The sequence below is a fragment of the Drosophila suzukii genome, chromosome 2L (genome assembly GCF_043229965.1).
Source record: "Drosophila suzukii chromosome 2L, CBGP_Dsuzu_IsoJpt1.0, whole genome shotgun sequence".
NCBI lineage: Eukaryota > Metazoa > Arthropoda > Insecta > Diptera > Drosophilidae > Drosophila > Drosophila suzukii.
In genome coordinates, this window is record NC_092080.1 from 17,191,778 (window position 1) to 17,219,622 (window position 27,845).

The 27,845-nt window shown below is 38.5% G+C and overlaps 4 protein-coding genes and 1 long non-coding RNA gene across 9 annotated transcripts; 2 read left to right on the top strand and 3 right to left on the bottom strand.

Annotated features, from left to right (window-relative positions):
- The first annotated feature begins 77 nt into the window (after nt 1-77).
- Nucleotides 78-3,627, top strand: MICU1 (Mitochondrial calcium uptake 1). Of its 3 annotated transcripts, none has more exons than XM_017090106.3 (8): nt 78-461; nt 521-713; nt 1,525-1,687; nt 1,789-1,826; nt 1,884-1,998; nt 2,055-2,215; nt 2,618-3,077; nt 3,189-3,627. In XM_017090106.3, exons 1-8 carry the CDS (start codon nt 178-180, stop codon nt 3,341-3,343), a joined length of 1,569 nt encoding a protein of 522 aa, XP_016945595.3. In that variant the 5' UTR covers nt 78-177; the 3' UTR covers nt 3,344-3,627. The 3 variants fall into 3 exon arrangements, with proteins under 3 accessions (XP_016945595.3, XP_016945596.3, XP_065719005.1); XM_017090107.4 differs by lacking the exon at nt 1,525-1,687 and adding an exon at nt 1,195-1,354 and having other exon boundaries at nt 81-461; XM_065862933.2 differs by lacking the exons at nt 78-461; nt 521-713 and adding an exon at nt 1,229-1,354.
- On the bottom strand, nt 3,511-6,440 carry LOC108021403 (zinc finger protein 3). Of its 2 annotated transcripts, none has more exons than XM_017090102.4 (3): nt 6,291-6,440; nt 4,937-5,754; nt 3,511-4,869 (listed from the first exon to the last, which is right to left on the bottom strand). In XM_017090102.4, the coding sequence occupies exons 2-3, from the start codon at nt 5,745-5,747 to the stop codon at nt 3,929-3,931; spliced, it is 1,752 nt and encodes a 583-aa protein (XP_016945591.3). In that variant the 5' UTR covers nt 5,748-5,754; nt 6,291-6,440; the 3' UTR covers nt 3,511-3,928. The 2 variants fall into 2 exon arrangements, with proteins under 2 accessions (XP_016945591.3, XP_065719004.2); XM_065862932.2 differs by having other exon boundaries at nt 6,267-6,412.
- A 3,290-nt stretch (nt 6,441-9,730) lies between these two features.
- On the bottom strand, nt 9,731-14,584 carry LOC108020984 (mucin-21). 2 transcript variants are annotated; one of them, XM_017089440.4, is made up of 3 exons: nt 14,443-14,584; nt 12,451-13,332; nt 9,731-11,474 (listed from the first exon to the last, which is right to left on the bottom strand). In XM_017089440.4, the coding sequence occupies exons 2-3, from the start codon at nt 13,320-13,322 to the stop codon at nt 10,823-10,825; spliced, it is 1,524 nt and encodes a 507-aa protein (XP_016944929.2). In that variant the 5' UTR covers nt 13,323-13,332; nt 14,443-14,584; the 3' UTR covers nt 9,731-10,822. The 2 variants fall into 2 exon arrangements, with proteins under 2 accessions (XP_016944929.2, XP_016944930.2); XM_017089441.4 differs by having other exon boundaries at nt 12,451-13,328; nt 14,443-14,529.
- Nucleotides 14,585-14,694: 110 nt separating this feature from the next.
- LOC118877168 (uncharacterized) lies at nt 14,695-16,443 on the top strand. The gene is made up of 2 exons (XR_010653452.2): nt 14,695-14,810; nt 16,138-16,443. It is a non-coding gene; the product is annotated as an uncharacterized lncRNA (long non-coding RNA).
- Nucleotides 15,357-27,537, bottom strand: LOC108020985 (ubiquitin-conjugating enzyme E2Q-like protein CG4502). The gene is made up of 5 exons (XM_017089443.4): nt 27,265-27,537; nt 17,418-17,957; nt 17,177-17,300; nt 16,159-16,508; nt 15,357-16,092 (listed from the first exon to the last, which is right to left on the bottom strand). The coding sequence occupies exons 2-5, from the start codon at nt 17,759-17,761 to the stop codon at nt 16,008-16,010; spliced, it is 903 nt and encodes a 300-aa protein (XP_016944932.3). The 5' UTR covers nt 17,762-17,957; nt 27,265-27,537; the 3' UTR covers nt 15,357-16,007.
- Between the last annotated feature and the right edge of the window lie 308 nt (nt 27,538-27,845).

A 27,845-nucleotide genomic window follows, 5' to 3' on the forward strand; every position in this document is an offset into this window, starting at 1 on the left:
TGTGGTTTCAAAAACATCTGACATCAAATGTAAACAAAAGGTCCACGCACCTGCTAAAGTTGGTATTTTCCACTTTTACGTATCCGGTAACACTAGAACATTGCCAAAAAAAAATGCGCATAAAAACAAGTAAAACTGTCGAAGAATTATAAAAGCGAGTGAAACAGGATAACGAAAATGTCCGTACTGCGATTCCTGGTGACGCGCCAGGCTTTGGCTGCCTTGTCCAGGCCAAGGACCTTCAATATACTGCACAATCCAGCGCCAATCGCCTTGGCCTCTACTTTGTGCAACCAAAATAGCCATCAGGATCTGACCAAATCGAGTGCCAATTTAAATCTGACGCAAATTAGGGGCCACAAGCGATTTGGCCATCAGGAGGAGAAGACGCCCAATGTGACAAAGTACTTCCACATGTTCATCCTGAGTTTGTTCCTCATATCGGTCATGGATTGGGGCAAGTGAGTTGACTAACCAATAAAGTATTTTCCGCGGTCACAATTTTGGAATCTATTTTTAGAGTGAAGCGTCTGCTGATGCCAAAAGTGGACGCCGATGCTGGACAACGTCCCTCGTCGGCGGCCGGCGTTAATGGAGAGGAGAAGTCATCCGATTCCGAATCCGAGGATGCCGAGGATGAGGAAGGTGGTTCAGATCTTCACCTGCACGAGGGCAAGAAAATTCGCGAGAAAGTCGGTTTCCGCGAAAGGAAGGTATAAAGCTGCTTGACGATGCTCTATAACTCTGCTTCTATTTACTTTGTAAAACGTCCTATAAATTTCGGTTTTATTCCGGTTTTCCGAGTCTTATAATTGATTTGCCCACCTTATCTCGAAATCATGCTTTAATTTTGTATTACATCTATATTTTAGTTCGAAAAGTGTGAATTTCTTTTTGAAGCCTTCTAACATACGTACGTTTATACTTGTTATATCGACTATTAATGAACTTAATAATAAGTTCAGATTGATTACTTTGTAATTCGAAAAAAGGTTTTTTAAGACCTAATTATTTTCTGTGAAATTGTAATTTTAAAGTTGTGAAAACCGGAACAAATCTCCTATAAATCTATTAATATATTGTTTAATTTCTTATATTACTTTGATCAAAAATCTTCTTTTCTTTACTTTTATGTTTGTGCCGTCTTGATTTTGATCCACACCCACCATCAAACACAAACACACCACCCCAAAGATCATCGAGTATGAAAACCGTATACGGCAGTTTTCCACTCCGGACAAGATTTTCCGGTACTTTGCCACCGTGAGGTTACAGGATGCCACCCAAACGATTGTCTGTATGACTCCCGAGGATTTCCTACGCTCCATTTATCCGGGAATCAAGCAGCCCGATGGTAAATCACTCATCCAGTTGCCCATTATTAGATTTATGTTTAGTTTTTGGATAGTTTGAGTTAGCTTTAGTTTCGTGATGGTTCGATTCTAGTTATGAGTTTAGTAAAGTTGTTTTTGTTTTTATGTTCCCTGCCATCTTTGTAAGCTAAAGTAATGTCGTTTGCCTTAGATAATTGAGTACGAGAACCGTATCCGGCAATTCTCCACGCCGGACAAAGTGTTCCGCTACTTTGCCACCATTCAGGTGCCCGTGGCTGATGATCGTCATGAAGTCTACATGACTCCGACAGATTTTTTAACCAGCATGACGCCCGGCATGAAGCAGCCAGATGGTATGTGACAGGAAACAATAGGGAAACTCTTTAGTTGTAGCGAGCTTATAAACACAGAATTTAGAGAATTCTTGACTTCCAATAATGATTACTTCTTTTAGGCTTGGGTCTGGACCAATATCGTCGCTACGATCCTAAGGTAAGACTAAAATACATACATAGTTAAATACAATCTTTTAAAAATGCAATATTTTAGTCTGTTGGCGAGCAGTTGAATCTTCACCTGGAGAAGAACAGCATTTTTTACAAGCTGGGTTCCTATGGACTAATCACATTTTCGGATTACATTTTCCTGCTCACGGTGCTATCAAGTATGTGAAAAAATAGTTCCTTCGAATGAGGTATAATTACCATATTTATTTTAAAGTTTCCCGTCGCCACTTTGAGATTGCCTTCCGAATGTTCGATTTGAATGGGGACGGCGATGTGGATTGCGAGGAATTCGAAATGGTGGCCACTTTGGTGAGGCAACAAACCAGCATGGGAACCCGACATCGTGATCACGCCAATACGGGAAACACCTTTAAGGTAATAAAACTCAGGTTTCCTAGATTAATATGAAAAGAGAGTACCTCGAGCCGTACTAAAAACGATTCCTTTTGTATATTTGTATATTCTCTGTCTTTTGGCTTTGACCCTATATATTGAACGCGTGTCTAAACTGTGTACATATCAAATCTTAACTTCCCTCTGTTTTTGACGTACTCACAGTCCTTGAAGGTACTTTGTGTGATAATGCTTATTGACCTATTTTGCTCTTTCAAATTTATTTTGAAACATTTAAACACTATTTCACTCAACTAAACTGAATCATTTTTTAAGTAGGAAATCCACCGATGCACCTGCTCCAATGCACACAAGTTAAACCTTTTGATGTTGAATATGAATCAGTATAAAATACTAATTCCTTTTTTATAATCCTCTCCTTAGGGTGTAAACTCGGCTTTAATCACATATTTCTTTGGACCCAATATGGACGAAAAGCTGACGATTGAAAAGTTCCTGGATTTCCAGGAGCAACTGCAGAAGGAGATTCTGTCCCTTGAGTTTGAAAGAAAAGAACCCAACGAAGATGGAAATATAACAGAAGCTGATTTCGCCGAGCTTCTTTTGGCCTACGCTGGATATCCTTTAAAAAAGAAGCAGAAGAAATTAAAGAGAGTTAAGAGGAGATTTAGGGATCATGGAAAAGGCATCTCAAAACAGGATTATCTGGATTTCTTTCATTTTCTGAACAACGTCAACGACGTGGATACTGCCTTGACTTTCTATCATATTGCCGGTGCTTCGATTGATCAGCAAACTCTGCAGCATGTGGCCAAAACCGTGGCTATGGTAAATCTTTCAGATCACGTTGTCGATGTGGTCTTTACCATCTTTGATGAAAACAGTAAGTTTGGAATGTAAATGGGAGTGTAACTATTTTAAACGTTTCACATGAAACCAGAATATTTTTGTGTCTGAATTCTAAAATGTATTTCCATTTGTCCACCCCTTTTAGACGACAACCAACTCAGCAACAAGGAGTTTATTTCGGTTATGAAGAATCGTGTGCAGCGAGGATTGGAAAAACCAAAAGACACTGGATTCCTAAAAATGATGCGATCGGTTTTTAAGTGCGCCAAGGAAACAAAACCCGTTCTGCTGGACATCTAAAGATCGCTACACTGTGGATTCTCCCGCTTCAAGCGCCCCAATCTTAGTCATTTTTCCTACGCTTACGCTTCCTACTATTTATTTTTGTAGTTAACTTTACATAAATCGATTTTAGCTCAATCTCCTTAAATGTTGGATACCCAGCCTGGTTTGTCAAATAAGATGAATTTATTTTGTATATTTCACCGACTCTTGTGCACTTAATACGTTTATTTTTTAATACAAATATATATCATAATATTTATAAATAAATACAATTAGGAGCGTATCGTTCAGTTCTGTAAGTTATTATATGATTTACGTGGTGGACTATGGCGCGTGATTCGATACTACACATTATTGAAGGCCTTAAAGGCTGATTAAAGTAGAGTGAACAATAAACGAATACTTCTTTTAAACATTGCTGCTTTAGTTGGGGAATGTTGTGGTGTTGTATATTAGCTTTGAGCCATATTTTTTGAAGAATATAAGTTTTTAACTTTCTTAATATACATTTAGATCGAGAATTCTAAATTCTCAATCAACACTGATAAAATTGTTTCGAGTTAAACAACTATTATGCTTACATCAAAAAACTGCCTTTATTTAGGCCACATCCACGTCCTCTTGCTCCTCGTCCACCACATCATCGACACTCATTCCGTACAATTCGAGGTCGTGCTTCTTAAGATGTGCCGTATAAGCATCTAGTTCCGTGAATCTCTGCTGACACTCGCAGCATTCCAAACAATCTTCTACAGAACTCTCACCATCATCCTCACTTTCGTAAGTGGAAGATTTTTGGCTACTCAGTTGATCTAGATGACTTGTTTTGTGATCAGCGTATTCCAGGTAGTCCCTGAACTTTGAGGGACACCTCAAGCACTTGTACCACCGATCTCTGATATGAGTGACCATGTGTTTCTTGAGGGTTGAGCACTCCCTGAAGGGTTTCCTGCACTTGGAGCAGCTAAAAGGTTTCTCTCCAGTATGAATCATATAGTGGCGTTTAAGATTGTGACGAGTTCCAAAAGGACGATGACATAAAGGGCAGGGATAAGATCTGCGACTGCGATTAATGGGTTTTCCCGATATATTTCCATCATTGCTCAGGGAAGATGAGGAGTTGGCACTGCTGCAACTCCGAGGAAGCGGAGGTCGAGTTGGCTGGGTGGTTTGGGAAATCTTTTCCGGTGGAGATAGAATTGGTGGTATTAAAGTAACCATTAAAGTGGGTGGTGCCACTCGTTGTGGTTGCTCCTCTTCTTCTGGTTCCTCCTCTTCCTCCAGGTCATCCTCATCATCTTCCATCTCCTCAGCTTGCTCCTCCGGAATTCCCTCGCCCAATTCCTCCGGCTGAGGTTTCACCATGAGGTTCTTGCTCTCACAGTCTGCACACCTAGTGGAGTCCTGCTCCAAAGGTTGCCCCAAGTGACAGATCATACAGATGAACCGAGGATCATGTGAGTGTCTCCGACGATGCTTTTTAAGATCACTGAACTCACGAAAACGGCGCTCGCATAGATCACAAGGAAAAGGTCGCTCACCTGGAAGAACCAAAATAAAAGTATATCAGTTGATGTATATACTACCTATACATTAAGATGTTGTTACCTGTATGTATCATCATGTGACGTCTTAGATTGTAATTAGATTGCACTTTCTTTCCGCAGTCAGGACATTCGAACAGATGACGTCCCCTTCGATTGACATAAGGACGTCTCTTTGCTGATCTCCGCGAGTTAGAAGATTTCTTCCTGATCACACGTTCAGACTCCTGCTCCTCCTCTTGGTCAGAGGGCACGATGATCACCTGATCCTGGGGACTCTGATTCTGGAATTCCATCTGTTCCTGTTCGTTTAAGATACAACGAACTGTATTTGACGGAAGATTCACCTCTTCCTCTCCCTCGCTATTTGGATCCTGATCACTATCGCTCAGCTCGATTTCTGCAACAATTCTGTGCTCTTGTCTAGGAATTAGTTCGATATCTGGGGATATCCTTTTTATGGAAGAATTCCACTGTGCTAAGCTCCGGGCAGCGCTGATGATCAAACCCTTAGCTGATGGGACCTCCTCTTCGTCCAATTCGATTACCTCTAGGTATCTTCGCGCCTCGGCCTCTCTTCGCTCCCTTTCTTTTTTCTCCCTTTTCTCCTGATCCTTGATTCTTTTAATTTCCAACTCCTTTTCTTGCTGTTGCTGTGCGATTTTCCAAAGAAACCCTTTGATTTTCGCATCATCTATTGAGACAAAGTTCTCCTCGGGTTCCTGGTACTCATATCTGATTGGATCGGGGGGGATTAATCCACAGCTGGCGTCGCAGCTAGCATCGCAGCAGGCGGCGGCGGAGCAGCAGGGCATAAGAGTACAGTCATTGCAACAGTCCACGCAGGACGATGACTTATTCCGTGACACCTCCATTGGGTTACTAAAATAAATAATAAATAATATAAGCTTCGCTTTCTTTATACATGTTAAGAAGGAATGCCTTAGAATAATATTTAATAGCCTCGGACACACCTAAGAATAGTCTGATTTAAAAATAATAAACACAATTTAAAAAATATAATAAACATAATGTTAAAATATTTTGGAATATATTTTCAATACAACATTATTGAGAGTTTATAGATATAAAGATATATTTTCAAATGGTTTCATTAGTAATGACATTATTAAAGAATCTGATAAAATATCTTGTTATATCTTGTTACTTAAGATAATGCTAACAGAATGAGATATTTAATTGAATAAAATCGTACCTAAAGTGGAAATGGTTTTAGAGGCAACCATTCAAACCATGTTTGTTTTAGTGGAAATTCTCATAGTAAAGAAAAAAACCATCATCAAAAAGATAGTCAGATCACATTAGTTTTCTTCGGTGTACATTTCTAAACGACTCAGTAGTTCTAAGACAATGTGTAATTAAGGGAAACGAACTCTTTATGATCCTGGCATACGAACCATATGATCAGCAGGAGGCTCCCGATCGAATGAATTCTTCAGCAATCTGCAACTCCTCTCTTCCCGGAACTCCACTCTTTTCCTTTATTTTATCCGCAATTTGTGCGCTCGGCGATGGCGTCTGCCGTGCGAAGAAGTGAAGAAGAAACTGGATTCGCGATTCGCGATTTGCGGCTTGCCGAGCAGCAACCTCTCGGCAAAAACAACAAATCGCCGCAAAAGTCGAGCTTCAGTCGCCGTCGACGCCAACTGCGCTGCCGCAGCGCTGCTCGCTCTGTGAATCAGCGAAGCGAGCAGAGCTGCAGTAACAACAACAACAACATCAGTGTGAGCTGCGCTTAAGGCTTTTATTTCGGTACACGAACAACGTGAGCCTTCGCCCCCCAATAGCCCCCTCCCCAGCCTTTGCGTGTTAACTTGATTTTTCTTCGGGCCACGCAAAAGCGGAATACGAAAAACAAAGAAAATGCCCCAACAACAAAGGCAAAAACAAAAACAATTACAGACAGAGCAACAGGCGCAAGAGCAACAACAACAGCTCACGATTTTCAAGATTGCTCACAATGGCATGGGCGTAGGCAGGATTCGAGTGAGGGGTAAGGAGCACAGGACAATAAGAGGGGGTATTAAAAAAAGTAATCACATATATTTTAATTTAAACATAATTAATTTTTTCGTGTTAAAAACACACACCCTCAATAAGTAAGCAAGTTAAAGGTAAGAACATTTAATAGTTTATATATTGATCTATTCGCAATTCAAATTTTAATATTTTGACACAGTAATCACCTCCAATCAAAGATGGATTCAATTTGTTTGGATGTATTTGGGGTTTATTTGGACCTCTTACTTGTTTTTGACAGTTGGATCACGTTATTAATTGCTTTTAGTTCTACATTACCCACTCATTAAGAACTACCTGTATGTATTTCGTTTTGCTGAACATTTTTAAAACGATTTTATATTGTATCAAATTTGGTTAGTGTAATTTTACTAGTTTATCTCTTGCATTGCTGTACGGCTAACTAAATGCAACAAAAAAATATAAAATAAATAACAGAAAAATATATGTAACAAACAATATTAAATTGAAATATTTTGGGGGGCATTTCGCCCCCTTTTACGTACCTGCCTACACCCCTGCAGAGAGGCGAAATGAGAGCTAGAGAAAGAGGTGAAGAAGGGAGTAAGGGGGTTTCGGAGAGGAGAGTGGGAGTAGGGAAGCGTGAATAGAGCCTGGTGGGCGGGGGGTGGGTGGAGCAGCGAAAAAGGGAGCAGCGTGTCCAAAGCGTAAAGAGCCACAACAACAAGAGCAGGAGAAACAACAACAACCGGGGAGCAGTGACTGAGAGCAGCCGACGCCGACAGCGACGCCAAAATATTTTTTTTTATTGACGTCCGAGCAGCCGCGCTAAAGTAAAACCGTGCGCCATCACTTTTTTATTCGCAGTTCGCTTTTCTTTTTCTTTCTAGCTTTGTTGTTGACTTCCTTTATATACATATACATATACATACATACATATGTACATATTTTTTCAACAATTGATTTAATTATTGACGGTTTCTTTTTTATTCTTCCTTTTCAAGACGAGCTTTTTTAAGTGGTGTATAAATTGCCTGAAAGCCTTGCGATCGTTTTTTATAGGGTGACGGATTTTAAATTGGTTCTGTTTTATTTTTATTGTCCTACTTTATACAATAAAATGTACATAATTTATTTTCAAATTATAAGCAGGACACACGGATCGGTTTTCTTTCGAAAGATACGCTGTTTCACTTTACCCACTATACATACATATTTAGTTTTCTCTTTGGTATAAGAAATTATTCAAAAATAAATTTAGATTTGGCATTAAAAAGTGTTTAAGACCAAAAACATTTTAGAAGGAAATTAAACATTCTTAAGAATATCGTTTTTAAAAAAGTCAATTCCATTTTTACACTATTTGACTTATAAATAACAAACTAGCAAATAAGAAATGAACTAGAAAATGAAGGTCTATAATAAACGGTTTACGAAAACAATATATTTTGAATGACTGACTGAACCCACTCCCTGTACTTTTTCTTAAGAAATATTACCCGGGTAAATACATTATATACTTCAGCACTCATTGTTGTTTTCAGAAGAAATCCCTGGATTTGAAGTGTTACTTTTTGAAGGCTAGGATACCGTGACTTATACTAATTTGTATGCCATCGGCGTGGGTAGTTGAGTTCTGCCCCCTGGCGGGCCATAAAGCCAAGATCCCCAGATCCGCTTTGAATGCTTGGCTAGGCTCCCGTTGGTGTCTCGGTCTCGGAATATTGGCGATCGTGACTGCACCGCTTACTTATTTCTTTTCGCTATAAAACTCGTTTATATCGGATCCACACACACGTCCAGTCGCATGAAGTCAACAACAGACGCCCACTCGACTTGGTCCGTGTGGACTCGGTTTATCGGTCTCGGTTTCTGGCTTTGCGACTGGGGAATTGGCATCCGTGTCCGAAGTACCCACATGTTCATTGTATCCTCTCTGTGTGGGGAACCAGTATGACGGTGTTTGCGAATGGGGAGCAATGCTCGGCTTCTCGGTGCTGCCTCGAGTCCCAGGTGTTCGAACTTTTGCGGTGCGTGTGTATGCATTTTATATATGGATACTTATAGTACTCGCAATTGCAGGTGCTTTATATAACTTGGATATACTGGCACGATATCGTGCTCGGTGAAGTTAGACATTATGGGTTCTCTCAATCTTAATGAGTACTTAATATCCATAATCCATTTTTAATTGACTTTTATATTGATGTTGTTTTTAATTGATGAACTGGAGTACAATTTTAATTGTATTGAGTTCATACGAAGTAGGCGACTTTATGAAGATCGATTGCATTCCATATATTAACCTCTTGTTGTCCTTTATAAATTCCGACCGCAACATATGGTACCCAAACATTTGAAGAATAAACATTGTCGGATTTGAAATATTCGGACATCTAACTATATATGTCCAATAAAAACATATTCAGAACTGAAAAGAATTTGGAATGCAAACTTACTTTTTTAAGAAATACTTGTTGGATATTAAGAAGTCAGTGGTGTGCATAATAAGCAGCCTGTCTTTCGTGATATTGTCGTCCTGAATGACGAAATTGGTAGACTAAAACAAAACATCTTTATGAGAGGCCAACTTGGAGAAGATACTGATTTTGTTCACTTTCCATTCTGTATTATAAACTTCCCTTTCCCTGAATTCAGTTTTCAAACCTAAAACATAACATACATGGTTGAAAACATATGTTAATTAAAATAAATAAATATAAATATAATATGTATCTTTTACACAGAGAAGGGCTTATTTTGAGGTATCCCTATACAAATATTTTTTAAATAATTGTACTATGCAGAACATGAAATACAATTGTAACCTTTTTCATCGTCAAATAAAAACAAACAATTTTGATCTATTGAAACAATTTTTAATAGGCCATTTTTTGATTTAAAGACTTTCTAGGTATAACTTTTCCTGAAACTACGTAAATTCGCTTACCATAATAATAATCGAATCGTTAACCTACATAATATATGCGTATATATATCGATCAGTTTCAGTTTGGGGATACGCGCAGATATCCACTATTAATTGGATCACATTATAGGCAATATAATGCTGGATTACGTATAAGCATAGAGGAAACATATTTGGCAAAATTGGGGTTTTGGTAGCTAAATCTAGGGTGAGGCGGCGACTACTAACGAAACTAAAGTAACCATAAATATACGGGCGTATTAACTATTACTAAGGTAAAAAAATATTGTTAAATCGAAATATTGGAAATGAAGAACATTTTATAACACAAAGAGCGGGGGAAAATAACTCTGGCTAAATCTTAGACTAACATATTAAAAACGATCGTTTGCTAGGGGTGAAAGGGAGTACGAGTGGGATTTGCGATAAATGATATGCAAGATGGTGTAGAACTTCAGACAAACAACTTAACTATGTACAACAAAGCTACGATCTAATATTTAGCAAGTCAGGGGATCGATTAGAACCCCCAACTAAAGCGTGTGTGTGATTGGGTATGTTGGGTCGATTTTCCTTACAAAAATCATAGAACCGCTATTTTATCTTTGGTCTTTTCCAGGAAACTTTGCTTTGAATACTTAAGGAAAAATTAAAACTTCGAACTTAATCTGTTAGTTAAATGTGAATATAAATACTCAAAATATTGTTAGTTATATATATTCCCATTTTGTTCCAACGTTTTAACGTTTACCTTTTGGAAATATTAAAAAAACGATGGTTGACAATCTACAACTTTAAAAGAATCTAGCTATTTTAGTTAAAGATTGACTTGGAAGACAACTGGCATGGATGTATGATGGGTTTCTTTTTTAACGTATATACAATTCCCAAAGAATTCAAAGCAAATCACTTAAAATTAACCAAAGACTAATTTTTGGCGCCTGAGATTGTTCCATTACTTAAACATCCCTAAAATCGACCCCTAAGCTAAGCCAAACTGCGTGTACTTCCACGCATTTCTTAAAGCTTTTGCGGCACATCCTTGCTAGTAGCTCCTGTTCTCTCATGATTGACGACAAACTTCTTGGCGCCCGACAATCCCTGCTTGTTTATGTAGAAGCTCTTCTGAGCAAGTGGCGAGCCCCCGCCATCTGAATCCACCACAAGGCGATTCAGAAAAGTGGCAGCTGTCTTGGCTCCACTGTCGCAGGAGGATGACTCTATGCTAATGGTGGAGCATCCACCGATCGAGGAGGTCTCGCTTTTGGCATCATCCATTAGAGTGGCATCGTCCACCAAATCATTGACCAGCACTTGAGTGCTGGAGGATGCGGTGGACAGTATGGAGGAGGTGCGACTGCGGCAGGAGGAGTGCGACTCCGACTCGGGTATCGAGATTCCCTCGTCGATACTTTGGCTCTGGCTTCCGCCGGAGACAAGGCACATGGCAGCCTCCAGATTCGGGCCACTGCCCACGCCTCCTGGCGAAGCGGAAACGGGTGACGGACAGCCCGAGCTGCTGCTATTGTTATTAAGTCCACTTCCGCTCACCGTGTTATTTGTGCACAGCTTCGAGATGAACAACTTGGGCGTAATCCGGCCATCAAAGGTTCCGGAGTCAGGACTGGGACAAACCGACGAGGGAGATTGACACACCGGCGAAGAGCCGCGACTGAAATGGAAATAAAAGAATAAACATAAGTACATGAATTAATTGGAAAAGTGCTGAAAAAGTGAAAAGTTTATATGAATGCCTAGATGTATTTTATAGTATAGGCAATAAATCTTCAATTTGTATAAATAATATTCAACAAGTTGCAAAGTTGCTTGTATATGCACTATTAAATGTCTAACATGACTCAATTAATGGTTCTCGTGCAAACTTTATAGCATTTATTTTTAGCCTAATGAAAAATATTTAGTCGTCTGTTCAATTAGAAAACAATGTAACAGAGCCGAAAAAAATCTAAATTTATTTTTGCAAAAGGCCTGCGGCTATATATATTTAACTTTTAGGAAAAATGCAAGCCGTTAAGTAGATCTGTGTCAAAAAACTTTTTATACCAGAATTTATATTCCTGTAAATGTATATACATATGTAACTAAATCAAAGGACGATATATCACTAGACTTTAATATTTTTTGGCGTACATTTTAAATAAAAAGACATCATAAAAAGTTGATCTTAAAATACGATAAAGCTTACTTCACTGACAAACCAATTTTTGAGGGTGACTACTGTGGTTGCTCAAAAATTAATGGGGGCGAGTATTAAAAGCTTCAATCTAGTGAAAGCTTGCCACAAAAATAATATTTGTTATCTTATTATTTATAGCAAACCGATCAGAATTACTTTGTACGAAAGCATTAACTGAACCTTAATAAAACGTGCCGAGAGTTTAACTACCCCAAAAGCTATAAATATTTTAATTCAAATGGGCTACCGGCTGCAGCCTACAGCAAACATTAAATATTATAGGCAAGGAAATGGGTTCATCGATTTTTTTTTAAAGAGGAACAATATTTATCAGTATTTCTACTGGTTGCATTCTAAACAGTTGAAAAAAATCGGTGTAAAATATTCCATGTAAGCCAATTATACTTAACAATTTTCAGGTTTTAGCCCAAAAAAGTTACCAATGTCTCACCTTTCCGTGAAGATCTTCTTCAGTGGCGGAGGAGAGTAAACGCTCCAGTTGCTGCCCTGTGTGGGATTATCATCCAGCTCAAACTTCCTCTTCACGGGCCCCAGCTGAGATGGTCTCATGGCAATGGGCGACATTGATCGCCTGGTGGCAAAGGTTCGCCTCGTGGGCGACGGTGAATATGGTAGCCTCATGCCCGCGCGATTGTTCGTGGGACTGGGACTGGAGCAACTGGTGGTGCCCGTGGGTGGCAGGCTGACCTGCAGGGGGTTTGAGAGCTCGTCCGATTTGCAGGACCAGTTCTCGGCCACCAGAGTCAAGTCTTCCCAGCTCTGGGAGATTTGTATTTCCCGGTGAACTTCGCGCTCATGATTAACCTCCCGACTGTTCAGGTCTGCGCATTCCTCTTGTCTCAGCTGGGAGACCCGGGGAGTTAGGCAAAGAGTGGCCCCATTGGCGGCAGTGGTCAACGGACTGTAGCTAGCCGAATACCTCCTTGCTCGAGGGGTGAATATATTAAATACGGGAGCCGGGGACACCTCCCTGGAATTGGGCTGGGAGCGTATGTGTATATTCTTGCCGAAGCAATCGATGGATGCGACATTCGGCATCTGGATATCCAGCGCCTGTTGGCTCTTCTTGGGCGTCTGCTCGTGCTCCTTGGCCGCCAGAGCAGCCGCTGCGGCTGCGCGTGTGGTCATCGGGGTCTTTCCCGACTTCCCCGTCGGCGGAGTCCGGATTATGGGCACGCTTAGACAGCGTTTGAGGGTCTTGGAGCTGCTACTCGGTGGCGGTGGGTCCAGCGTGTCCATGGGCACTGCTGAGGGGTCTTCCTGCTGCTTCTCCTCGCCGCTGGCTTTCGTCTCCGATTCCATTGCCTTCTATCTAAAATTAGAAAGTGTTTACTTCTTGGTTCCCAGGGTTATTTTTATACCCTTGCAGAGGGTAGGGCTAAATTAGGTAGCAGCTGTCAAGCGTTTACTTGGTGCATCTCTGGTCAGAATCTATTCTAGTCTATTGCTTTTGACACCATGCAATTAGAGGTTTTCGTAAGATTTTGCGAAAGGTATTACTATTTTAGATAGCAGCTGTATTCCAATATTAAGTTGTAATTGGAAGTTCTTGGACACAATTGCTCTTTTCAAGTCCATCGGTTTAAAAATGATCAACCATAATTTGAAAATAATAGAACACGATCTTGCGGACTCTGGTGAACTTTTTAAAGTAATTATAAATTAGCTTTTATATAGTTATAGTTAATCTTAACTTGGCAAGTGGTCAGTGTCTTAGCCCTAAGAGCGCTTTATAATCTTTATTTAATCGTTGCTATATGATGACGTGATCTATCTATTACAGGGTAAGCGACATATTTAGTATTAAAATTGTTTTGCTTTGATACGAATGGAACTATTATATTTTATATTTGTCAAAAGATATGATTATTTTTACTTGATCTTCCCGGTTTGATTAATATTTGTACCTCCACGATAAGTTGCGACCGTAACAAATGGCCATAGCTCGGATAATTTGAAAGAAATTTAGATCAAACATCTAGAATTGTTTTGCCGAAGTGTTCCAAATATATTCCATAGAAAAGGTTTTAAATCGCAACTCTATATCCTTTGACTCATATAGGAACGATCGGTTTGCAAGACAATTTCAAGCTCCGGTGTGCCATTATAACTGTTCGTTTTTATTTTCCACACCATTTTCCGACTTCCCAAGGTGGCAGATAGTTTCCCGATTTTCCGCAGGACTTCGGGGCGCAGCGGCAGCGCTGCCGGCGTCACAGCCACCGCGGGCAGAGCGACTGTCTATTTTTTTTCACCCACAAACTGCGTGCCCATTGAGGCAACTTTTGGCAGCCACTTTTCACGCCCTAAATGCCATTAGCCCTTCGAAATAACTGCTGAATTAGATTAGCCAAATCGTAAAGAACACTTGGCACTACCTTAAGTTGGCCGAAAACACGTGCAATTGCCTTAAAATACTTACAAAATTGTGTCCTGCGATTGTAATTTTCAGCTATACCCGTTTAGTTTTTTTATAGTGTTGGCAAGCGACTAAGCCCGAGTGACCGCATACACGAGCAAGCGGTATGACATACCAGACATGGCGTGAAAAATTTTAAAAATTGCTAATTTCCTCCAGCTCAGTGAAGAATTACGTTGTGAAATATAGTGCATTACTTTATGAAAATTAAGATTATCGATTTCCCATATTTATATCACTGGATTTTTCTGTAATCAGCTGATATTTTGCCCGCGGCAGTTTTTTGGCTCATACGGCACACGTCATGCAGCTCTGTGTGCCACCGCTGTTCAACACTGTGCGCGCGGAATTCAAATTTACTCGCTGCTAAGGTAAAGTGGAGGTGTCTTTTTACAAAATATAAACTTGGCTAAACTGTGTTTTCATCAAATAAAAACACTACTTTAATTTAAATATCATAAAAACAGAAATGTAATTTTTTTTTAATAAATTTTCAACTTATTCTGATATAGAAATTAATTATTTTTAAAGTTTAAATATAACAAAACCAATTTTTTTAGATTTTTTTAAACAATTCGATTTTAGGACAACTCAACTAAAAATGCGTACAACCTAAATGAAGAAATCTTTTTTATGTTCAGCAAAACTTCCAAGTGCCCCCTTTTTATCAGCAGATGCCTTGTTTCGATCAAAAAAATAATTTAATAAAAATACTTTTGAATGCTTTCCAACGGGCACCTAGATTTTCTCCGAATCTTACGGCTTTTTTCTTTTTTGTGAAGGGAATTTACTGAGCATTTGTTGCGAGTTCTGATATAGGGGCATTAAAACAGTAACATTTATGAATAATGAAAAAATTTGATATCAAGAAATCGTAAATTACAATTCCCGTGAATTGCCCGCCACTAAAAACAAGATTATGGACACATGTTATATTTATTCATTATGATTAACTTAAAGAAAAAGAGCGAATTATGAGGAACACACTCATGTTTACAAGCTGCTGTTGTAATTTGGTTTCTTCAATATTGTTTAACTTTAACAAAAATCACAAGAAATAATAATAACACAGACGAACCAAGATATCAGACTAATTGATTCTGTAATCCTTTCGTAACTTAATAATAAGCGCTAGGCGATTGAAAATGTTTTGGAAAGTGGCTGTTCATCGTTCTTGGCTTTTCGTTTCTGTTCAACTAATAATACTTAATTATCCATTTTGTATTCGACGAAATTTCCGTTTTACTGACGACTACGAGCTAGAGTTACACTTTAAGCTAATTTGTTGCTTGATGCGCGCATTTTCCTTCGTTCTTTGTGTATTTCTTTTTGTTTCCAAGAGTTCCTCCTGTTGCGTTTTGGATGGTTTGCAATTGAAATCGTTCGTTACTTGGCTAAGTAGATGAAACGCACCGAGTGAAGAGAGATGGATAGATGATGGCTTGATGGATAACTATGAGCAAGTTTTTTTTTTGCTGGGTGGCTGAATATTAAATTGCATTGTTGGTTGGGTGGTTGGCAAACGCAGAGCATCTGAGCTGAGTTTCCTTGCGGTCCGGAGTCGGCACTTAACCATCGGACAGGGCGGGCGTCACCCATCCGTACTTCTCGTGCGTCTTCACCAGCGAACGGAACGACTCCTCGGCTTGCCGACTGTTGATTTTACATTGTTTATTTTAATTATATATTTATTTTCAGTTAAAAAACCCACTCCCTTACCGAGTGAACTCCTTTGTACTCTTTGGTTTGCGCGTGATCCTGCCCTGACCCTTGACCACGCTGGCTGCGAACTGCATGATGACCGCCTCCACCGTATAGGCACTGGCCCATCCGCGGGGCGTTAGGAGTTCCATGCAGATGGCGCCGCCCTCCATCACGTAACCCTTCTCGATGCGCGGCTCCACCACGCGCATGAACGGCGGGGCGAAGGGGAAGTTGTCGGGGAAACTCAGGTGCAAGAGGATGGCCGGCACACCCATCTCGACCATGTCTTTGGCCAAAGGCGAGTCGGGATCAATCACGTGGAGGCGTACGTGCCACTCAAACAGACTGTCGTTGACGAGTTCCACCTGCAAACAATTGTTTTGAGTGTTAAGCTTTATGGATTTGTAAGTGCTGCATACCAGGAGGATGTACAGGAATAATAAGAATCAACAATGAGAAATAAAGTGCTTAAGGACAAGAACAGAAAAATCATATCAAATCTAACTATTTTGGAATCCCTAAAAGACAAAATATTTTTTCTACTGCAGGGTAGTATTATAAGTCGGAATTAGTCGGATCAAACAACCTTTTCTTATAGCTCCCATATAAAGTATATACACATTAGGGGTTTTTTAACATATTAATATCTTTTTTATAAATTTTCGAATATGGAATTTTAGTTGAAAAAAATATATAAGACTATATATCGTATAGAAACGATAGGAAAACTATAGGGAAATTTATATAACCAAAATTAAAGCACCGTTGATTTTGATCGTATTTTTTTTTACCAAAGCTAGCAACAATCGATAAAGATAAAATATCATTAAATCTAGCAACAACCGATAAACATTAAAAATCTACTTCTAATAACTGCATGGGTATCTCCATCTCCATATGATTTCCGAAGTAAACTTCCTTTTTTGTTTCATATGACTTTAAAACTCAGATCACTGTTGCTGCATCACAGTTTGATCTAATATGATCTTTGGTATTCCACTGCCCTAAGGTGCACATTGAACTCAGGACTCACCGTGAAGACGGCATCGTTCTTGCACTGCAGTCGCTCCATTTCGCGGTACTCCTTCATGAGGCGGCGGGATCGAATGGTTTGATCCGGCGCCGCCACCAGTTGACGTCCCGTCGTCGGCGCCACCCTGAAATTTGGATTTCAAGTTTCGGGGTTAGCTTACCAAATAGATTATAGATTATAAGGCAACTTATTTTACGGAAATTTCGGAATACAATTTTTTAATTTTCCCTTTTCCACTCACTTGTGATCTTGTCGTCGCCGCTTGCCTGGGGAGTCCCAAACAGCCTGCTCGGCTGCCATTCGCACAACTGCATTCTTGGAGGCACCAGATGATCCGGATGATCCGCCGCCCACTGCTCCACCGCCCATTGCTCCGCCGCATCCCGCCGAGGAGGGAGCTGCCCCCTCGTGATTGTTATTGTTGTTTATGTTCGGACTGCTGCCAGTGGCGCCATCAACCTTGTCATTGTTGTTATTATTTATGTTATTATTATGGTTGTTATTGTTGTTATTATTGTTATTGCTGGACTTGTGGAAGATTTTGCGGAATGCAGTGACAACTCTCTCCTTGGAACGCGACGACATCTTCCTGGCTTGGATTGGCTTGGTCTCTCGGTCTCCGACAAGTGGTTTACTCTGGGTTCTTGATTTGGTATTTCTGAGTTATTTGAGCGGTGGCTTTTGATTCACTAGTTTACAAGTATTGTGTGGGCGTGGTGGTTCAGTCTTCTTCTTTAAATTGTTCCTGGTGCAATGAGTGTGTGGGTGTGTAAGATTTGTGCTGTAAATATATAAGAAGGAATAGTTTTATATTTGTTTTTATATTTTAAAATGTAATGAGTTCAATAATATTTTTTTTAAATCTGTTTTACAGCCCTTTGACCATATACACTTAATCAGCTCTAATCGATCCGTATTGATCTCAAAAAGTATATTTTAGCGAAACCAAAAGCCTGACTAAATGCTAAACATTTAAGTTTTTGAGTCTTCGTTCATTTCTAGATGATGGCATGCAGAAGAAATGCCTAGATTAACATTTCCTCGGGTCGGGCTTGTAAAATTAACATACTTGTGCATGCTAAGGATGCCATTACTTGGAATTTGATTCCCTCCGAGCAATTTTCATATTTTAGTAGACCCTCCCCAACACAATTATGCGACCTTGAACTAGCGCCCGCATTTGTAAACCAAAGCACAACAATGACTGGAGATACTTTACCATGTCTAGCAGTCATAAGCACAAACACACATCCTTGGCGAACTTTTCCAAGTGAATAACAACACCACCAGCCAAATATGTTAAATACTTGCCGCCTCAACAAAAACAAAAGGACTCATAAAGGCGGAGGTTTTGAAAAAGGGAACGACATAAAAACATATTTCGTCGTAGCAAAATGATTTGAGAGGGTGAAGGAACGCTTTAAAGGAAGAAGGTCAAATTGAGATACACATGGGGAAACTATTATCATGAGATAGCATACAGATCTAAACTGTGACATCATATATTAGAAAAATAAAAATGATACTGTTGGAAAACACCAAATTTTTTATTATAATTCAGATTATTATAAAATATATATTTTATATTCTGATAAGAGTGGCAGTCAAATATTTTTTAAGCCAAACGATGTATTTCCATTCTTTATTTTGTTTTTCCTTATACAAGTTTTTATCGTTCATAAAATTTGCATTTAAATACGAAGGAAACCAGATATGGGTATACTTTAATTTTTGTGTAGGAGCCAAACACTCGAGGCGCCCAAGTTTTATATCAAAAGTTTACTAAGCTTCTCGAGAGGCGCTGCCTCAACTCATTTTCTTTCCTCTAAGCTGTGGATGCCAAGGAAACACAAACCCTCTTTTCAAAATTATATCACCCCATCGAGGTGTCCGAGGTGTTGACCATGGTCTGGCCAAATTGTTTGCCTTTCGCATAATTAGCTTTGACCCCAGTGCACTAGTCCTCAAAAGGGATTTCTGGGGTCACTCCTCCTGCGCTTCTGGACGGAAGCCAAGAGACCCGAACTCGGTTACCAAGGACAACAGATGTGGGCGTTACATTTTTATCGACGTGGGTGGGGCGACTAAGGGACCATTATTATTATAAAAACACATTTAAGTGTGGGCTAGGCTGAGAGCCAGGAGATCAGATAAAATGGATTTTTAGGGAACATACGTTTGCCAAAAATTAATGCATTCAGGTTGAACTTATAAATTACTTGGGTTTTATTTATGTGTTTTTCTCTTTTTTATATATTTTTCCTGGTAAAATGTCGGATCTGATAAAAATGTTTATGGAGTTCTTAAGAACATATTTGTAAGTGTTAACAGATCAAATCGGCTAGTTGGGAACTCCCTATTTGGTTCTATGTTTTCATAAATTATTACCTCCGAATGAGGTTAGGAAAAAGGATTTACTAACACAAATGAGTTTTATATGTATAATCGATACCTATAAACTTTTATTACAAAAAATGGGCCATTAGTTGGCCACATTTATTGGCTATACTAATAACTAACTAATAATTATGCAAGTTAATAAAGAATAAATGCATTTAATAAATAAGCTACCCAACAATTAGGCATTCCAAAATTTTAGTACACTAAGATTTCTTATATTTGTTGCTCACAACCCAGCCAAAGAAAGTTTTTGTATAATAACTTCTTTCTTAATCCTGGTAAGCCTACAAATTATGAATAATTGATACATAATCCCGACTAAAGTATCGGAATTTACTCCCTGAAACTGACCCAAAGTCTCATTAAGAGTTAACTAACTTCGAACTATTAAAGACCTTCTCTGTATTTTCCTGCCAGGTAGGGGCATTTCCTTCCTGGAGCTCTTGTATGCTCAACTAAAAGTATTTTTAGACAAAAATGTTTGCACTTTTGCTTTCAGCCAGGGGCACTAAAAGCAGCGATAAAAAAACTGACCAAGGCCGAAACAAAGGCGCCACAGGAATCTTCTGAAAAACGATGAGAAGAGAAAAAGTGCGGTGAAGTCACTTTGATGGCAATACGAAATGTTATCTGGTTCCCGACACACATTTTCTGCAGTTCTTTCGCCATTTATTTAACCAAAAAAATGTCAACAATGTTTGAAATATTTTTTTATACTTGAGCGCAGACAAACTCTATACAAACTAGGGTGAATCGGTTTGTCTACAGGAAAGTAAGGGGGTTATGAGAATTATAAAATCATACAAAGCTTAATATTATGCTAGCTATCTATAAGTTTTGAAAATGAATAAAACTATTGTCCATTTAATGTTTCTATATTTCTATTCTATACATGTTTCGAATTTATAAAAACGATCTACCCTAATGCATCAATATAGATTGGGCGACAAATTGACTGCGCCGGTTGAAATTACAGTAGTCACAGAAATATATCTTATCTGGCGCCACGAAAATCGATACGGACAAAGCAAAAGCAACACCCGCACCAAATGACCCTCCCCCACAAACTCACTTTTCGCCTTTCTTGATTTTACCCCACTCTATAACTGACCTACCCCGCACAGATATTTAATAATAGCCTCCGGACTGACTGGCAATCTCACTCCACGCTATTTGCCAATCCAAATATAGATAGCGGAAAAATGTCGTTAAATCAAGTGGCAAACACTCTTTAAAGTTTTCCTTTCGGTTCTGGAGTAAATGGTTTTTTAATTGAGTTTCCCAACGGAAGAGACTTGTTTGGTAAAGTCTTTCATGTTAAGTGAAAAGTTTATTCCTTCATTCCAACTTTCTGTAAAACGGTTCTGAATTACTTGCCTTTTGAGCTTATAACACATGAAGACATCATACTATTTTTTCGTTATACTTAACATGATCTTAAGTCCTAACTAATTTAAGTATTTAATAATGAACTATAGGTTTGAAATGCGTGGGAAAATAGCAAAAGTTACCCAAACAATCATTACAAACAGATTTTTCAGGACTCACACATAAATGTAGGTATATAAAATGACATGCATATACGGTTCGTGCACCAAAAACAACTCAGCTCATGTTTATTGTTGTTTTGATTTCTGCATGCAAATTTTCTGGCCTGTTGCATGCAAAATTTCTGTATGCAAACACGAAAGTAAAAGGAAAAACAATAACACGAGCTGGGAAAATGCAAAAATGTTGAAATTAAGAGAAAGAGTGAAAACTGTGTCAGTTCTCGAAACATTAAGGGGATTCTTATGGTTCTTATTCTCCTTTCGCGCTTACATATTGATTTTTCTTCCTGGCGACACTTTTTCCGAGCAATTCTTATTGAAATGCATAAAATATAGCTGGAAAACATTTTACTACACCATAAAAAAAATCGTTTTATTTGCTGTCTATCTAATAAAAGTCTGAAAAAATTTTTCTTTCAAATGAAATATGTAAAACTAACCTAATGAAAATAATAGTTGTTTTTAAAATTTTTCAAATTTTCAAATATATGTAAAAAAATTGTGTTTTAAACCGACAGTTTAAAAATGTTTATATATTTTATACCATTTTTAAAAACCTCTGGGAATCTTAAAAAAAATCACAATTTAGAAATTTTATCTCGGGGTTCTAATCTTTATCGGTTTATGTTACTCCTTCCAAAAAAATACATTTAAATACTACGATTTCTTTAAGTGATGAAAGCTTGTGAGAGTGAGGTCGTTAATCAACTGTTTGGTGCAGCCGCCGAACAATGCGGAAATATTTGTACAGGGGATAGGTGGGAGGTGGGAGGTGGGGAAAGTCGGCGAGAGAGATGCTGACTAATGGCCCCTGCAACAGTTCTTTGTTCTCAGCCATTAGCGAACACCTACCATGGCACACACCCACAGAGAATTAATCCCCCCATTTTCTTGACCATCGAGCGCGGTTGCCATGGCATCCAGATTCTCGCCCTCTCTTTCAGATTTTGCACTTGCACTTATTCTATAAAAAGTAGAGAAATTATTAAGTGAAAATGCAATAACAATAATATAAATATAGCAAGCTATCAAGCCTAAGAATAGTGTTTAAGAACTGACTATACATATCTAAAAGATTAGAATGGTTTAATCATTATCAAATAAATTTATGGACTGACATCGCACCTAACGTTTGAGTTTTAAAATAAATTGTTCTTTAAATATAATTTAACAATATATTGTAAAAACAAGGAAAGCAAACCATAAACGAGCTTTAAGTACAATTAAGGGATGTTTATCTTAAGCAAACAAGAAGGCGGATAGCAGAAAAGTTACCCAAAATATTGATAAAAAACAAGGGCTTTGTATGTTTTTTAAATTACAAATTTATTTTGACTTGTTTAATATTTGTTTTAACATTTCTCATGTTAATTGGTTGGTGATTTTTAGTTATGTTGTTATATATGTATAGCTAAATTGCCAGCACCGATAGTTATCCTATACAGACGCTCTGCGGCGATGGCATTGTTCTAGATGGAAGTCCGAGGGTCACCGCTTGTTACGGCTTTGTTAATTTATTTATAAACAATTCCTCGGTCGGACTCTCGTGCACATGCAAATTGAATTAAGCACGGATTGCTTTTTCTCTCTTCTCGTTTTCGTCTTTTTCCTCGGCATAGGAAGCCTTTAAATGTGCATTCAGCATTAATCAAGGCCAGCAGCATCACAATCGGTCTCCTTTATTTCCTGGTTGCCGATGCTAACCAAATCGAAATGCTTTGTCACTCGATAAGGTTCGTTGACTCTTGCCGGGCCCAATAATTCGCGTTAACTGACTAACGGACAGTGACTGATGCTGATGGTTTGACCCCGTTATGGTCTCACAGAAAGATATATAACGAGCAGAAGGTTTACCTCCCCTTCTGACCTTGGGAATGTCTCTGTTAGTCTGTTTATCATTTTGATGTGGCGCCATAACACATGGCACTCACACCCAGTAAATATAGCAACAAGAACCTAAGGAATTAGGGAGCTCACCGGAACATAGAATACACTTTAGGCCTCTTTAAACTTATTTTTTAAGATTATTAGGCTTTTAATACTGAATTGATTAAAATCTAACTTGATTCGGTATTAAAAAGAAAAGGAAAAAAAATACTTTTAAGATTGCCGAACTTGAGGTAAAGCCTTTTTACTCTATTTTTTTATATAGTTTTTTTTAATAATGCTTAAAAAATATTTGATTAATAAAAATAAATAGCACAAGCTTATTTCTTTGTCTTCCTTTCACAACCTTTCTGTAACTGCCAACTTCTTCCTATAAAAGAAGTACCCTACTTGGAAAGGACATAAGCACTCCTATGCTTTCTCAGCACATTTTGTTATGTATTTATTAAGACTCCGCCAGGCAGATATAGCACGTAGATATAAACAGAGGGCTCCTAGACAACCGACAGCCACAAGATGAAAAGCCTGGCCAGGACCTAAGCTTCTCTGTATCCCTACTCCGCAATATTTTTTTTTTTTGCCCGCTTCAATGCTGGCGCGTGTTTCATTCAAACGGAAGCCATTTATGAAATTGCTTTCGACAAGAGAGCTACAAAAGCAAAAACAGCAGAAGCCACAACAATGGCCACATCTCACGGGTTAAAAGTAGACTTTGACATGGACATCGGGCAAGGGATATGCTCCACATATACGCGTCATTTGATGACGTTAGCGGGTGAATTGCGCGCTCGGACTGCTCTGTGTCCAAGGCATTACACAGAAAAAAATCAGAGAAAAATACAGATCAGTTCAAATACTAGAAATATTGCTTTGAAAAGATTGTCAAGGTAATAGGTGGATTATACCGAAAGTCATATGTATAAAAATCAGAATATATCATATAGCATATATGTATAAATATATCAAGTTCATAAAGTCGCAGTATGTTTCATTTTAGGTTCCTTATACGTTTGTATATCAGTAGGAAATTTGAAAACTTGTACAAGAATAAGCGTTTTGGGAACGGTAAAGATTATCTATCTAACACAGTAGTTTTACACAAATTGTAAGAACCTTTGACATAGAATATTGACGTCGAAGGTTGATAATACTAAACACATTTTCATGATTGATTGATCAATCATCCTAAGAATTTATTTATCTTTTTAGTACAACAAATTGTAATACTACATACTAATTAAACATTTTGTTTTACCTACCCCAACAACGAGTCAATCGAAATTTAATAGATTTAGTTGAGATTTTTTTTTCTGTGCATCTGCGTCTATGTCGATAGCTCGTGTGTGAAGCGACCTGTCAATTTGGCTTTCGTCGGGTGTCAAAGTTAAGCACTTTGGATAGCGGTTATTGCACACGAGATAAGCTTCAAGTGCTTAATACCTGGGGTGGAGACGGTTGTTGGACGTTTTACATTACGTCTACTGGGTTGTTGAATTTTGGGTAGGTGCTTGGAAACCATTCAACAAGTATGCTATACAATATCAGTAATAAGAATAAGGACGAAAGTCATTTAAAATTGTTTTTTTCCTTATATAGTACAAGTTATATATAATAATTTTTTAGAGATCAGGCTTTTTTGGAAGGATTACAAAGCTTCTAATGTATGATCTTTCCAAGACACAAATGTTATTATACTACTGAAGAAATTTGCAAAATACATCCATACATCAACATACGTTCTCAAATAAAAAGTCCACCCAAATCGGTGGGAATTTCGGCTAACAATATTTTTAACAATTTGGCTTTCACTCTGTCTAACAAGACCATTTCAAGCTTTAATCTCAAAACTCTGATGAGGAGATGTGTCCATTTTCACCCCAGGGAGAAAACACCGTCTGACGTCAATAGCTGACCCGGGGGCGAAGAGAAATATAAACGGACACACTGGGACACAGGTAGTAAGTGCTACCTGCCATATTGTTTATGCTCGGTGAAATTGTTTATAGCCTGCCACTAACACTCCCACTCATGTAAAATGCATAAATTCAAGGTATACCCAGGGAAGTTCATCTAATTGCCGGCGACCCTTTGCTCTTTTGTCTACTTATAGGGTTCCCCTTGGAAGCCTTGGCTCCTTTTCCCGGCTTTGTCTCCCATTTCCATGGGTATGCATAATCAATTTATGCCTGTGCCGGGTTAAATCTATAAATTAATTCAGCCGTAAAAATAAAATGCCTACTCGGCGGGTCTATAAAAAGTTGATGTGCCAAAGTGCACACTCCACCACACACCCACGCTAAGCTTCGCTGATCAAGTGCGATTTAAATGCGCAACATGTCGGGAGGTCGGGTCAGGACAGCAATTACAGTGGGCAATCGATAAAGGGATCACTTGGGAAATAAAATATTAAGTTAACTGTAATAAAATGTATATTTTAGGATAGATTTTAGAAATAACTTTTATTGTAACAGCTGAGGATTTCGTAGAAAGTGCTTGACCCTAAGTTAGTTTAGTTTTGTATGCTACTCAATCTCTGAAAATTGAGGTTTCAGAAGTTAAACTATATTTAAAAGCTTACTAATTAAAAAAAAAACTTATAAAGAGGTGGTTTCTAGACCTATTCAGTTTTCCTATGGATAACGTTGGTAACACGGGCTCGGTCTTGACAATAGAATTCCTTTTTTGTTTCCATGTACTGATATCACTGACAATACTCCAACGCTTTTTTTACTTTATTAAATACAATAAATAAATAATAATATACATTTTACCATCAGATGTTAATAAAATATTAGAGGATCAACAAGTACACTATGTTTTCAAGGTTTAATTCTATTTCTAGAGATTCCGGAACCTGTCTATCAATTCGTAGTTTCTACTGTAGACGGAAGAGGATGCAAAGCGCCATGGCGATGGCGCCTGTTCAACTGTGCTAAGGATAAAGGAAAGCAGAGAAGATAAAAGAAAGAGGAGACAGGGAATATTATCTATCGTATAAGTTTATCCCTTCTCCCTTCCTCTCGTGTGAAATCGGAGCTCTGATTTCATTCATGAATACCAAATAATGTGGAGAAGCCTTTCCGACTTCTTAGCTCTCTATACACACATACATATAACATAAATTTTTCTATCTGCATGTCTGTAGGAATGTTTGTATATTGGTGGGCGTGAAAATGTCAGCAGTAAATACAATTTAAGCATTTTGCTTGGAGCTTAGATTTATTTCCTTGGTTTTCTTTTGAATTTCTTTTCATCTCCTTCTCAGTTGTCAAAGGCAATAAAGGCAAATACGCAAAAGGAGCAACAACAACAATCATGGAATTAAATAACCAACAAACCCGAAAACTTTTCTTTGTACTTTTCCGAGGCCTTTTTCTTCCCTTTTGGGCCATATTTTTATCTGGGATCTTTTTTATTCTCGTTTGCGGCTTGTTAAAGATTTAAGGCAGTCTTGTGAAAACATACAAATTGATGGAATTATAAACCCAGTCAGTAACTTTGGAATGGTAAACATTTGGACAATCTTTGAAGTTACTCTATTGTCTCTGAAGGTAATAATATCGCTAATATTGGAGTTAATACTTCTTATCTATGTAGTATGTAAATATTAAATAAATACTAATTCTAAAAAATAGTCTTTGATAAAGAATTCCATTAATTTTTGGAAAATATAAAAATAACCAACAAGAGACCAATTTTTCTTTATTTTGCTTTGGTAAAGCCTATCTTAAAGGCATCTTAAAATGAAGAAACTTGACCATGACTGGCATCCTTGGAAAAACCACTTGCCTTGCACTGCAAAATAAGTCGACGAAAAGAGCACTTGAAAATGTTCAGTATCAAGTTCAATGAAAAGCTGGCATTGGCAGAGCGAGACAGAGGCAGCATCCCTCCTTTTCGCACTTGGGGCAAGTATATGAATCCCAAGCAATGTCTAAAGATAAAGTGCAATGAATAGGACAAGCACAAACATGTGGACAAACAACCGTTTATTTGACAGGCTTGTTTGCCAGTGTCATGCTTCAATTGAAAATCGAACGGGATAGGGGAATGGGAGGAGCGACAGGGAGGGGTAGCTCGTGTAACCCACAAAGTTCTATTTGTAAGAGTGAGAGGTCAAAAGCTTTTAATTGGCAAATTGTTTTGAGACGCCAAAAAGCAAAAAGGGATAATGAGTGATGAAGAGGGGAAGGAGAAGAGCTATCAAAAGGGGCAACACAAACACCCACATAGACACACACACACACTTACCAGGCGCAAAATGCAATTCGCTGTTTTTCTTGTTTTCTTCCCACGATTCGTGCTTATCAGTGTTTCGTTTTATCCTCGAATTTCTTCCCTCTGGCAGCTCGCACAGACAAACAAATAACCACGACGGGATAATCAATCAAAACGAAATATAATTGTTCCCACGGATTATATTTTTTATTGCGCGCTAAGCGAAAAGCAATACTTTAGATTATTTCCTTGACACTGGAGCACCAACTTTTCGCTGCACTTTTTTTCGCCCGCGAGAGCGGAATGTGATAGAGATGGGAGCAGCTGGTGTAAAGTAACGATGACAGTATCGCTGCAGCAGTTAAGTATCGAACGAACTTATGGCATGTTCAGACAGACGGGGCTTCTGTGCTGTGCTCGGTGCTTAATCATTGACGCCACGCTGAAGTTCACTGGAGTGCCAAGCGGCCTGTTCGTACCATCTCATGACCTCACTCAACCCTTCAACAAGGCTAGAGGTAACAGAAGCCACATCAGCAATAGTACATCTCAATAGGACTTTGACTGCCTTGATAATTCGTTGAAAGATTAGATTTTCTCTTTTATAGCAAGCC